This window comes from Abramis brama (assembly GCF_963993115.1).
Source record: "Abramis brama genome assembly, chromosome: 21".
Lineage (NCBI taxonomy): Eukaryota > Metazoa > Chordata > Actinopteri > Cypriniformes > Leuciscidae > Abramis > Abramis brama.
The window spans coordinates 8,223,367-8,237,251 of record NC_139983.1 but is presented as its reverse complement, the minus strand read 5'-3'; the positions used below and the strand labels follow the sequence as shown (position 1 = coordinate 8,237,251).

Genomic DNA, 13,885 nt, shown 5'->3' with positions numbered 1-13,885 from the left:
GGGGTGGTAGCATCATGCTTTGGGGGTGTTTTTCTGCACATGGGACAGGGCGACTGCACTGTATTAAGGAGAGGATGACCGGGGCCATGTATTGCGAGATTTTGGGGAACAACCTCCTTCCCTCAGTTAGAGCATTGAAGATGGGTTGAGGCTGGGTCTTCCAACATGACAATGACCCGAAGCACACAGCCAGGATAACCAAGGAGTGGCTCTGTAAGAAGCATATCAAGGTTCTGGCGTGGCCTAGCCAGTCTCCAGACCTAAACCCAATAGAGAATCTTTGGAGGGAGCTCAAACTCCGTGTTTCTCAGTGACAGCCCAGAAACCTGACTGATCTAGAGAAGATCTGTGTGGAGGAGTGGGCCAAAATCCCTCCTGCAGTGTGTGCAAACCTGGTGAAAAACTACAGGAAACGTTTGACCTCTGTAATTGCAAACAACAAAGGCTACTGTACCAAATATTAACATTGATTTTCTCAGGTGTTCAAATACTTATTTGCAGCTGTATCATACAAATAAATAGTTAAAAAATCATACATTGTGATTTCTGGATTTTTTTTTTTTTAGATTATGTCTCTCACAGTGGACATGCACCTACGATGACAATTTCAGACCCCTCCATGATTTCTAAGTGGGAAAACTTGCAAAATAGCAGGGTGTTCAAATACTTATTTTCCTCACTGTATATATATAAAATGCACACATTAGCAAGACATAACGTAAACACATAAGGATGGACAGTGTGAACTGTAAACATAAAATTTGTCAAGTCCAACCGAACAACTCAAAATAATCAATATCCTAAGCTTACCTTAGAGAATTGGGGCAAAACACAGTTTTTATCACTGATTTTTCATGGATTTTCTCAATAATAAAATTTTGTTAATTTCTACCTGAATCTTCCATGGTGTACTCTTAACCAAAAATTATAACTTGAAAAATATTATAATTTAAATAATTGTGAATACACTGTTTTTACTGACATGACCTTTCTTTGTTTTAAAAGGAGTTTGAATCATATTATAGAAATTACTATTTGGTGGTCTCCATTTGCTTTCTGGTTTAGGTCATCATAGCCCTGTCGGAGAAGCATAGGTCCCACATCCCCTACCGCAACTCCATGATGACCTCTGTGCTTAGAGACAGTTTGGGTGGTAACTGCATGACCACCATGATCGCTACTGTGTCTGTGGAGAAGAGGAACATTGCTGTACATCTCTTAACCTCAATTTAAAAAAAATTCAAAAAAATTGCATGAAAGACAATATTATTATTTTTAAATCTTCACATCACTCATGCACATGATTCCCCTCCTACCCTCCCTCCTCCTTCTCTCTCAGGAGTCTATGTCCACCTGTCGTTTTGCTCAGAGAGTGGCTTTGATTAAGAATGATGCTTTGCTTAATGAAGAACTGGATCCTGCTCTGGTGAGTCTTACATTATCATTCATCTTATTTTATTTATTTAAAGGTAGTGTAATTTTACACATGTTAGAGTATTTTCTTGTATCCCAGTATAATGGGCAGGGGTAAATATAAATAAGACATTTGTAGGTTGAATTCCTGGAATTGCTGGAACCCTATTGTGTTTTTACTGATATTCCTCTTCTTCCTCTTCTCCTTTTTTTTTCTGTCATAAAAGTGTATGGGTGTTGAGGTGCAGTCACATTTACCATTGTCCTCCAAAATGTTGCAGGCAAATTCCAGTCATTTCAATAGGAATCCACAGGAGAGTTGCAAAAAGAGAAAAAAACAAAAAAACAGAGATCTGAGCAAGCAAAATCTCTGTCTCTGTCTGTTTTTTGATAGGAAGACTAACTGTATCTCTTCATCTAGACCTAAAATCTAAAATTTCAAAATTAAAAATGCAAGTTAATTCTTCTAAATCTCTCATAGGTTTTAATTCATTCCAAGGAAGAATTGGAAGATGTTTTCACTTTTCTCCAAGCAAATACAAGCATTTAAAGCAGTACTTAAAAGATCTGTCAATATTTACTTACCCTCATGTCGCTCCAAACCTTTATGGCATTCTTCCTTTTTCAAACAAAAGCATACAATGACGAAGATTCAAAAAGAACACAAAAGCATCATAAGTGTATTCCTGATGCCACTTGGCATCCAGTCATAGAAATAGCTCAGTCATTAGTATGGTGGCAAACAAAATTATATCTTTGTGGGGTAAAGATTTTGATCTGAAGCCGGGCTGAATTAAAGGGATACTTCACCTCTGGAAAGATGAATGTGTAGTTAAAATAGGTCATTTATGTAGAAGAAATGTGAAGAATTTTTTTAATTTGGAGCTTTCTAGACTTAGAAAAGCCAGAAAATGTATTTTTGGCTTATGTGGATGAAAGACAACAACTCCCAGAATGCACTTGCTTCGCTGCCCTAGGAGGCCACGCCTACCGGTAAGAGAGCGCAGTTGAAAACAAGGTTAGGCTACCAGTACTACTAACTTAGTGAGTCTCCGTGACGAGTCTGCCTGGGATTTCGGGATCGCCCAAAATGTCCGGGATTCGGCTTTTGCATTCTACAGTCGCCATTCATTGTTTACTGTGGCGAGCAGGACGAGGCTGACGGCCGCGGGAGAACAGCGCGAGGCCAGTGGCGTCATTACTGAGTCTCGCAACCATACCGGTCTCGCAACGGAGGTGCGGGAATTTTCTTAGCAATGTTAAAACGCACATCAACCGATCACTTGTTTAGCGTTCATGTAAACACTACATTCAGATTCACCGATCGGAATGAATTCAGTTAGATTGAAACAAGAGGTGTGCATGTAAACAATGAATGCCTTGTTTTTTCTCTGCCTCAGATTTGAAAGAATTCTTCTCCTGGGGGATTTCAACATCCATATGGATATAAAAGACAATGCAATAACAAAAGACTTTTTGTCCATATTAGAGTGCTTTGAATTAGACCAACTTGTGGACTGTCCTACGCATGACAAAGGCCACACTTTAGACCTTGTGATTACCAATGGTTCATTTGTGTCTCAGTTGTCAACCTCTGATCTGGGTCTGTCTGATCACCGGGCTGTCTTCTTTATGGAATTACCTGTCATGAACACTTCCACTTCCCGCATCATTAATTATCGCAATTGGAGATTGATTGAGCCCACTGACTTTTCAGATTTAATTGACACTTTTTTAAGTTGTGATTCTCTATCTGATGATCTGGATGATAACGTTTCTGTGCTGAATTCTGTGCTGCTGTCTGGCCTGGACACACTGGCTCCCTTGAAATCACGATCTGTTTCTTTTGCACGCTCCGCTCCTTGGTACAATGATGATCTGCGTGCTATGAAGGCTTTGTGTCGCAAGTTGGAGCGTAGATGGCGCATATCAGGTTTAACTGTTCATCACCAGGCCTGGAAAGACAGCTTACTTGAGTATAAGGCTGAAATTGTGTCAGCTAGATCTGATTATTTTTCTCAGATAATTGTCAGCAATCAGAGAAACCCTAAACTACTGTTTCACTCAATCAACAAGCTGCTTAAAAATCCCAGCCTCTCTAATGTTCCTGCTTCAACTCACCTTTGTAATATGTTTTTGGAGTTTTTTAGCACCAAAATTGATAATATACGTAACCACATTGTTACTACTCATACTATTGCTGCTGCCTCCTTAAATATTTCTGCATTTTCTGGTATCTCTCTCTCTAATTTTGCAATTCATGACTCCCAGTCTCTATGTAATATGGTTTCAAAACTGAAAGCCTCAACTTCCAGAGTTGATCCCATACCATCTTGTCTTTTTAAATCATGTTTTGATTCCCTCTCTCCTGTTGTTTTGAGAATTATCAATAACTCTCTGTGCACCGGTATTGTACCAGCAGCACTTAAAATTGCTGCTGTCACCCCTGTACCCAAAACTAACAACATGAACTTTGATAATCTGAATAATTTTCGTCCCATCTCTAATCTTCCATTCCTTGCCAAAATTTTAGAACAAACAGTGGCTTCTCAACTGCTTTCTCATCTTTCATCTAATGATCTTTTTGAGCCACTTCAGTCTGGATTCCGTAAACTCCACAGCACTGAAACTGCACTAGTTAGAGTCACAAATGACTTGTTAATGGCTTCTGATTCTGGCCGCTTATCTATACTGATTCTTCTTGATCTTAGTGCCGCTTTTGACACTATAGATCACTCCATTTTAATCACTCGCTTAGAGACTATCTTTGGAGTTTCTGATTCTGCATTAAAGTGGTTTAAGTCCTACCTCTCTGATCGCAAGCAGTTTGTTGTGATGGGTGATTGCAAGTCTGAGGTCGGTATGGTGCACTCTGGTGTTCCCCAGGGATCAGTTTTGGGCCCTTTACTTTTTAGCATTTACATTTTTCCATTTGGCCAACTTTTAAGAACACTTGGTCTTAACTTTCACTTTTATGCCGATGACACTCAGATATATATACATTCAAAACCTGATGTCAATATGCCTGTGTCTTTCCTTTCTCAATGTTTTACTGAGATTAAGAAATGGATGTCTGAAAATTTTCTCTGTCTAAACAGTGACAAGACTGAAGTGATGCTTATTGGTTCACCTCATCAGTTGCGTAAAGCAGAGTCCATAACCTTAAGTGTGGATGGCTCTGCTTTGCAATTCAAAACTAACCTAAAAAATCTGGGGGTGATATTTGATGCCAATTTAACATTTGACCATCAAGTTCGTAACACAGTCAAAACATCATTTTTTCATCTCAGAAACATTGCCAAATTGCGTCCCATGTTGACTTTCTCTGTAGCTGAAAAATTAATCAACACCTTTGTTTTCTCACGTATTGATTACTGTAATGCTTTGCTGGCTGGAGTATCTAGAGCTACCCTAAGTAAATTACAGTTGGTACAAAATTCAGCTGCTAGAATTCTTACAAGGACCAGTGCAAGGGAGCACATCACACCTGTCCTGGAAAAATTGCACTGGCTTCCTGTTAGTTTTCGTATCGATTTTAAAATTCTCATGCTCACTTATAAGGCCTTGAATAATCTGGCCCCTCAGTATTTGTGTGAGCTTCTAACCCCCTACACTCCTACACGTGCTCTACGCTCCTCTGAAGCTGGTCTCCTAACTGTCCAAACAACACGGCTAAAAACTATGGGTGATCGGGCTTTTTCTTCTTTGGCTCCTAAATTGTGGAATTCCCTGCCCTCTGAGATTAGGAATGCAGAATCCCTTAGTGTTTTTAAATCATCCCTTAAAACTTACTTTTTTAGGGTAGCGTTTGTGTGATTCATGTCATTATTATGCTTGCTTTTTTATTGATTTTTTTTTTTTTTTTGTTTGGTTGTTTTTTACTGTTTGCACTGTTATGTGTACCTTTTAAAAGGTATATGTACCTTTTAATTTCATATTTTTATGTAAAGCGCTTTGAGATGCTACTTTTAAAGGCGCTATATAAAATAAAGTTTATTATTATTATTATTATTATTAATGAATGGCGACCGCAGAAAGCAAAAGCCGAATCCCGGACATTTTGAACGATCTCGCCCGCCGGACAAGTCCGGGAAAAGGAGGATGATAACCCCTACTTACTCAGCTTTCTCCTACTACTCAGCTTTCTCCTACTATTCAGCTTTCTCCACAGAACAAGAGCCTGCTAGCTTAGCTTCCAAAGCTGACACTGTGTGTACATTCTGTGAGCGAGATCCCACCCTCTATGGGCGGGTTGAAAATATGCGGAACAACGCCTTCTACTGGCTGTAGTCTTTAGCCTCAGGCCAGAAAATCCTCCGATGACGCAAAATGACGATATTTGCGTCATCGGAGGATTTTTTCCAGACAAAAAATACATAAATCTCTCCTCTCAGGGGGATATGAGGGTAGAAAGCATGGTAATTCGAAAATACTACAGGTTTTCTACTAATACAAAGCTTAATGCTAAATCCTGAAGTATCCCTTTAATAAACACTGCTATTGCACTCCTGACATTAAATCAGACCCTCAGTCACCTCAGTAAAAACAAGAAATAGTATAGATGTTCAGAATAGAAAAAAACACATACCTTAACTCAATAAATACATTTCGCTGTAACTTCCACTGGTCGTATCATCATCAAATTTCTTTGGTTTTCGACATACATCATCAGATTAATCCTCATAATATATATGTGGAATAATATGAAACTACTTTTCACAATTATCTCCACTAAAGCTGGAAAAACATAGTACTACACATGGCAGGCACATCAACACCAAAACTCCTATCACTATCAGCACTGTATGTCATATCCAATATTCCCACCCTCCCCAGTGGTTGGTGAACCATTCAAACCAATGGATATAATTAATGTTATCACTTCTGTGTAGTTCTTTTACAGCCATTATCATGTTCTCAATAATATTGGTTATTTTGTCACTATAGTCTGGAATGTAAAAACTACATGGTGTATCCCAACATTTTGCACACTCCTCCTTTCTCTGCAGTTAACATGTCTAACAGTAATCTATTATGTATAACAGCATCTCTGATTTGTTTCATTTCATCATAAACCATTGTCAAATCATTATCAGTGCTGTTTGCTGTTTTCAACACAGTATAGCCAACATGAAAAATAAAATAAAATAATAGAACATAAAATAAAACATAAATGAGCATAAACCTAAACTTTGTAAAATACTCATTAGCCTAGTTACTACACCAAAATTGTTATAATTTGAAGAACTGTCAGATTTTCATAATCCCCTAATAACTTCATAAATCTCCCGGTTTGATGTCGTGCAGTGGTGTATCAGCTGCTTTTCCTTGAGCTGCTTTCACCTAAACATAAATGTTAGATAGGATAGAAGACATTTCTTTACATCATGTTCACACAACTCGGGTTGATGTTGGCACTCCAAACAGACTTCTCTATGTCTTAATTAAAAGACTGCATGCAATGCATGTAAGGAGTCAGAAAAATCAAGGTTACTTTCAGATAACATGGTTCACACAATCTCCATTATTTCTGTGACATCAGCTTTTCAGCTGCGTCTGCCATGCCATTTCCTATAGAAATAAAATATTTCCTTTTTTGTTAGTATGCATTGCGCATTTACAAATATAAATTCCTATCAGGTAAAAAAATAGCAACCAACAAATTTGACACTAAGCCAGCATGTATAATAGGACGACCATCTGACTTCAAAATTTTTCGATGTTTCCACAATGCCCCCAAAATCATGAGCAACCCCAAACGAAAAGCAATAGTTTTTAAATCGTCATGCATTTCCCTGCCATTAATTTCCAGGCTTCAGTTAATACCACACACTCAGCTGCTTAAGCATAATAATTTGAGGACAACAGCCCTAAGACTAATACTTCAAATTCAGTGGTCACTGCTTTCTTGCTTGATTCAGGCCTGTTGTTTTGTCTCTGAAGGCACAGCCAACTACAAACAACACATTCTCACAGTTTTCCAGTCTTTTGTCTATCCAGTCAGGTCATGGTGTACAGACGTAGTCAAGGATAGTCACACAACAGTGATGTTCCCATCCTCCTCCTTTGTTCACCCACCTAGCCTTTCATAAATGTGACTGGGCTCTCTTGATAATTTGATAGTGACTTAGCCAATGTGTCACTTTTTTCTCTGCCGTCAAGTCTATTATTTTACATTTATCACAAATAGTTGACTATTTACATTTAGACCCTCAGTTGAATTTAAACTGTTTTTAACCCATAATGGACTCAATCTTCAACTTCACAATTCCAATTTACATAAATATTCTTAAACGTATTAATCCAGAGAGTAATTCAAATCAACATCATAAATGACAAAAGTAGTCATAATTACCAGTAGCAGACAGAGCTGGATAACTAATCCATTTAAAGCTTGTCTTATGTTCTGCGTGATCTTTTCATCAGATTCACTCCAGTTAACAGCTTCTTTAAAGTTTGTCGTTTCACTTAACCCATCTGTAAAGATACAACACTCATTCCAGAGGTTCCAGAGGATTCCCTTTTCATCGCTGCTTGCAGCTTTAATTTCTGTTTCAAACTTTCACATAGCATCTTTAGGTTATAATAACATAAACAATTCAAATCCAGATTTTGATTTTCAATATACACACAATAGGGACACAATAGAACACCAAACTAACACAAACAATACATAAAATGCAGTCACCATACACACACTCATACTAGACACGTATGACTATAAACTGCTCAAGTTGTTTTTCCTTTCTTTTTTTAGCAGTTGGCTCTAAAATTATTTACTTCACAATATTCTTTTTTATTTTTGACCTACTTTTACATGGTCTCTTAACCAGTTCCAAATAATGTCTGTTCATTATTAATTTGTTTTTATAAAAGTCATCTGGGTTGTTTTGGTTCTAATATAATTTCTTTGTTTTGTTCAAGCTTTAGCAGATAATAGTCAGACATAACACCATCTCTGTCTCCACTCAGACAGTCTCTCTCTCTGACTGCACAAATAATCTTTTCAACAGCTTCTTAATGCTCTAATTTAGACAAAATGTTATATTAGATTCATTACAATAACCTTTTTACCATTCACAAATGTTAAAATGTAAATTTTTAACTTCCAAATAAGAATCATTACAACAATCTAAAATACGTTATTCAAGTAACATTTCTAAGGTTATCTTTAGTTTAAATGCTGGATTCACAACCTTTGTTATTCAGATTTTCTCTACGATTTTTTTCTCTTTAATCTTTAAAAACAGTCTTCACCTTTAGCCACCACCATGTCTTGGAATTATACTATACCAGGTCTAATAACTTGCAGTAGTTAAAACTATGTTATAGACATATTAGTTCAATATCAACACTTCTATACATTTTCCTTGCCCATAAGGCAACCAACATCATGTTCCTCATCTATCTATAAATTACAGAAACGTCTGTCTGTCTGTCTGTCTGTGTGTGTGTGTGTGTGTGTGTGTGTGTGTGTGTGTGTGTGTGTGTGTGTGTGTGTGTGTGTGTGTGTGTGTGTGTGTGTGTGTGTGTGTGTGTGTGTGTGTGTGTGTGTGTGTGTGTGTGTGTGTGTGTGTCTGTTCTTCGCATATCTTTCGAACCGTTAGTCCGATTGATTTCAAACTCGACAGGTGTCTCGCTACGGGCACGAGTAAGTGCAGTGCCAAGTTTGACGTTGTTTGGATGAGAAATGCTAAAGATATCGTTAAAAATATCAGTAAAAGAAGCACTTAGAAGGTTGTGGTTTAAAAATAAACATTCTGACATTAGAGGGTTGTATCATTCAAAGAAGCTCCAAGAAGGTTGTGGTTTAAAAATAAACATTCTGATATAAACACGATGAAAACCATATTTAGGGCCCGAGCACCGATGGTGAGAGGACCCTATTGTTTTTGCTCCGTTTATTAGGGCCAGAGCACCGATGGTGTTCTTCTTCTCCAAAGTGAATCGCTTTTTAGAGGGCCTTAACATGCTCGAAAACTCATGAAACTTTGCACACGCTTCAGAAGTGGTGAAAATTTACGTGTGATATGGTTTTCAAAATTGGGGGGGGCAAATTCAGTAAATTATTGCCCCCACATTTTGCCCCGGCTCTAGGTTTCACGTACAGATATGAAATTTGGTACATACATGTAATGACCCAATACCTACAAAAAAGTCTCTTGGATCATAGCCCTAAACACAACAGGAAGTCAGCTATTTTGAACTTCCTCTCAGATTTTGTGCAGTTTTTGCCATTTCCTGATGTTGTACTTTAACAAACTCCTCCTACAGTTTTGATCTGATCCTCTTCAAATTTGGTGAGTGTAATCTTAAGACCTTTACTAAAGGCGCCGGGTGGCGGCGACAGGGGTGCGAGGGCCCTTTTCATCGCTGCTTGCAGCTTTAATTTCTGTTTCAAACTTTCACATAGCATCTTTAGGTTATAATAACATAAACAATTCAAATCCAGATTTTGATTTTCAAAGATTTTTTATAAAAACTGATTATTTTTTCCCAAAAATGCAATAAATTCATGACACTTTTCAAAATGCAATTAATCCATTGAATCAATATAAAAGTTATTTTTTATCATATTGAAACTGTTGAAATCAGCCATCGCTAATATCTCCTGAACTTTTTTGACGGCGATCAGCTGCTCACAAAAACTGATTTTGCACGGGCACTTTGGACTGCTCCCTGAATCGACGCGCTTATTCATATGTGGATGTAAACTGAATCTATAAGTCAGCTATGCTGTTTACTTCTGAATATTATATTTCATTCTGGTGCGCTTAACGTTATCGCTGCTGTGTAATAGTAGCCTATGTTATTCACCAACTAAACATATCCTATTCAATGCGTTCACAGTCTCTTTCACGGGCATCATTTGTAGTTGCCTATTCACAAACTGTTTGCTCAAGCATAGCGTTTTCTCAGAGTTCACGTTGTGCTTTCTACCATGCACAAATAAAAATGTCACTGAACTTTTGCTGTGTAATTGTAACAATGTGCACTCAAACACCAAACCAACAATGACTAAAAACACACTTAAAAACTGATTTTGCACGGGCAATTTGCGTGTCTGTCTGTCTGTGTGTGTGTGTGTGTCTGTTAACCACATATCTCTCGAACCGTTAGTCCGCTGGATTTCAAATTCGACAGGTGTCTTGCCACGGGCACGAGTAAGTGCAGTGCCAAGTTTGACGTTGTTTGGATGAGAAATGCTAAAGATATCGCTAAATATATCATTTTTAAAAGGTTGTGGTTTAAAAATAAACATTCTGACATTAGAGGGTTGTATCAGTCAAAGAAGCCCCAAGAAGGTTGTGGTTTAAAAATAAACATTCTGACATAAACACTCAGTCAGCTACACTGTTTACTTCTGAATATTATAGTTTGGTTCCTTCTGAATATTATAGTTTTCTTTACCAAGAAACCAACAATTACTAAAAACACACAAAAACTGATTTTGTTTCTTTACCAAGAAACCAACAATTACTAAAAACACACACAAAAACTGATTTTGCACGGGCACTTTGCACTGCTCCCTGGATCGACGGATGTGGATGTAATTCATTGTGGATGTAATTCATATTCATTTGTGGATGTAAACTGAATCTATAAGTCAGCTATGCTGTTTACTTCTAAATATTATATTTCATTCTGATGCGCTTAACGTTATCGCTACTGTGTAATAGTAGCCTATGCTATTCACCAACTAAACATATCCTATTCAATGCGATCACAGTCTCTTTCACGGGCATCATTTGTAGTTGCCTATTCACAAGCTGTTTGCTCAAGCATAGCGTTTTCTTAAATATATCGGTAAAAGAAGCACTTAGAAGGTTGTGGTTTAAAAATAAACATTCTGATATAAACACTCTGTCAGCTATACTGTTTATTTCTGAATATTATATTTTATTCATGGCCATCATTTGTAGTAACCTAGCCTGCTCCCTGAATTCAATGTGTTCACAGTCTCTTTCACGGGCACCAAACCAACAATTACTAAAAACACACACAAAAACTGATTTTGCACGGGCATTTTGCACTATTTTGATTAATTTTAGTAAAAATGTGTTTTCTTTACCAAGAAAGTGGCAAGATGAAAACCACTATTTTCTGTTTCAAACTTTCACATAGCATCTTTAGGTTATAATATCATAAAAAATTCAAATCCAGATTTGGATTTTCAAAGATTTATTATAAAAACGGATTATTTTTCCCCAAAAATGCAATAAATTCATGAAACTTTTTTTTCAAAATGCTATCATATTGAAACTGTTGAAATCAGCCATCGCTAAGAAATATCTCCTGAACTTTTTTGACGGCGATCAGCTCACAAAAACTGATTTTGCACGGGCACTTTGCACTGCTCCCTGAATCAATGCGCTTATTCATTTGTGGATGTAAACTGAATCTATAAGTCAGCTATGCTGTTTACTTCTGAATATTATATTTAATTCTGGTGTGCTTAACGTTATCGCTACTGTGTAAATGCTATTCACCAACTAAACATATCCTATTCAATGCGTTCACAGTCTCTTTCACGGGCATCATTTGTAGTAGCCTATTCACAAACTGTTTCCTCAAGCATAGCGTTTTCTCGGAGTTCACTGTGTGCTTTCTACCATGCACAAATAAAAATGTCACTGAACTTTTGCTGTGTAATTGTAACAATGAGCACTCAAACACACCAAACCAACAATTACTAAAAATACACTCAAAAACTGATTTTGCACGGGCATTTTGCACTAGCACTTAGAAGGTTGTGGTATACATAAACACTCAGTCAGCTACACTGTTTACTTCTGAATATTATAGTTTATTCACAGCCATCATTTGTAGTAACCTAGCCTGCTCCCTGAATTCAATGCGTCCACAGTCTCTTTCACGGGTACCAAACCAACAATTACTAAAAACACACACAAAAACTGATTTTGCACGGGCATTTTGCACTAGTATATATTAAGTTTTGTTACTGTCTCCACAACAAATAATGGCAATCACATCATGGTCTCATCTGGCTCTTAAAAGTCCATTCCCATTAGCTCTTAATCTATAATCTTCTTCTCTTCAGGGTGTTGTCCCCTGGCATAGTTGCATAGAGTTATGGACACTTGTCACAATGAAAAACAAGCTTAGGGCTTTTCTGGAGCTTAGGGAAGGCGCATTCAAGAGTCACCAGAGCCGCCAGGTTGCCTACTAGTGTTAGCACAGGGAGACAAGTTAATAACAGCAGTATTTAATCACTTACGTATCTCTGTTAAACCTCTTCAAATCAGCAAAATCTCAGTGAATTTAGATCACATCCATCTATTCACTGTACATCTACGTCTGTACCTGGAGCCATCATCTATCATGCATCAGCGTTTACATGGACACTTATAATCGGATTGACGGCTCAATCGGACTAAAAAACCTTCATGTAAACACCTTAATCGATCCGATTGAGCTTGATCCGAATGAAATTTCGATCGGATTGAAAGGGGTGGTTTATCCCTTTTGCAATCCGATCGAGAGAACATGTAAACACTTGATCGGATTGAAAACCGAAACTGAAAGGACTGCGCATGTGCAATGACGTTAACTAGCGTAATGACGTATGACGCGCGGAACGAGCTATTCTTCCTGTTGAATAAAGTGTCATATTAATAAGTTTCCCGTCATTCTAAAATTCTCATTTCACTCGCGCGTCTGTGAAGTAAAGCAGGACAACGTCCCACCAGTCCTTGTTTTGGATTCTCATCCACAGACGACTGGTTTTGGCCGCGGGGAGGGGCATTTTTACTGTGTGATCAATAAGCAGCACGGCAAAACGGTTAATGCTCTAAATTATGACCAGAGACGAATTAATATTACGTCTGCTGTTTAAAACAAATAAAGAACCAATAGAGGAGAATATTTATGCGCGAAAAGCGGGAAACTCTGTATATTTGTGCAGTGTGCGCATGTCAAAACATCAGATCCGATTTGAAACTTGTGACATATAAACGTGCACATCAACCCGATTACTTTATTTATCATTCATGTAAACACCTTGTTCGGATTCATCAATCGGATTGATTTCATTCCGATTGTGTCCATGTAAACGCCTCATGGTGGACACTTAAGATCAGAAAAAAAAAAAAAAAATTACTGGTCCTATAATAAACTAGTCAAAAATGTCGTTTAAGGTCTGCATTATTATTTTAAAGACTTCTTTAAAGCCATTGAATTTTACTTTTAAAACATTTAAATACAAATTGCAATGAATTGAATGGCAATGATTTCTTTTAACATCTCTGTGTCTATGATTTTCAACTGCTACACTGTGCTTTACTATAAATAGCTCATTATCACTTGTGACACAGGCTCAGATAGCAGCTTTTACCTGACATTGAAAGAGAGAGAGACTCTGTCTTTTCATAAACGTGTAACATTTTCATTCCACTATCTTTTAACTCAAGCCCAGCTTAAGACATATGAAATGACATGCGTTTTCACATAA

At 37.5% G+C, this 13,885-nt stretch overlaps 1 protein-coding gene across 1 annotated transcript in view; it reads left to right on the top strand.

Annotated features, from left to right (window-relative positions):
* kif6 (kinesin family member 6) overlaps window positions 1–13,885 on the top strand; it is a 118,800-nt gene that overhangs the window by 40,267 nt on the left and 64,648 nt on the right. The window contains exons 8-9 of the mRNA XM_084097666.1: window positions 1,066–1,209; window positions 1,340–1,426. Of these exons, the coding sequence (XP_083953792.1) occupies window positions 1,066–1,209; window positions 1,340–1,426 (231 nt within the window). The remainder of the gene's footprint in view (window positions 1–1,065; window positions 1,210–1,339; window positions 1,427–13,885) is intronic.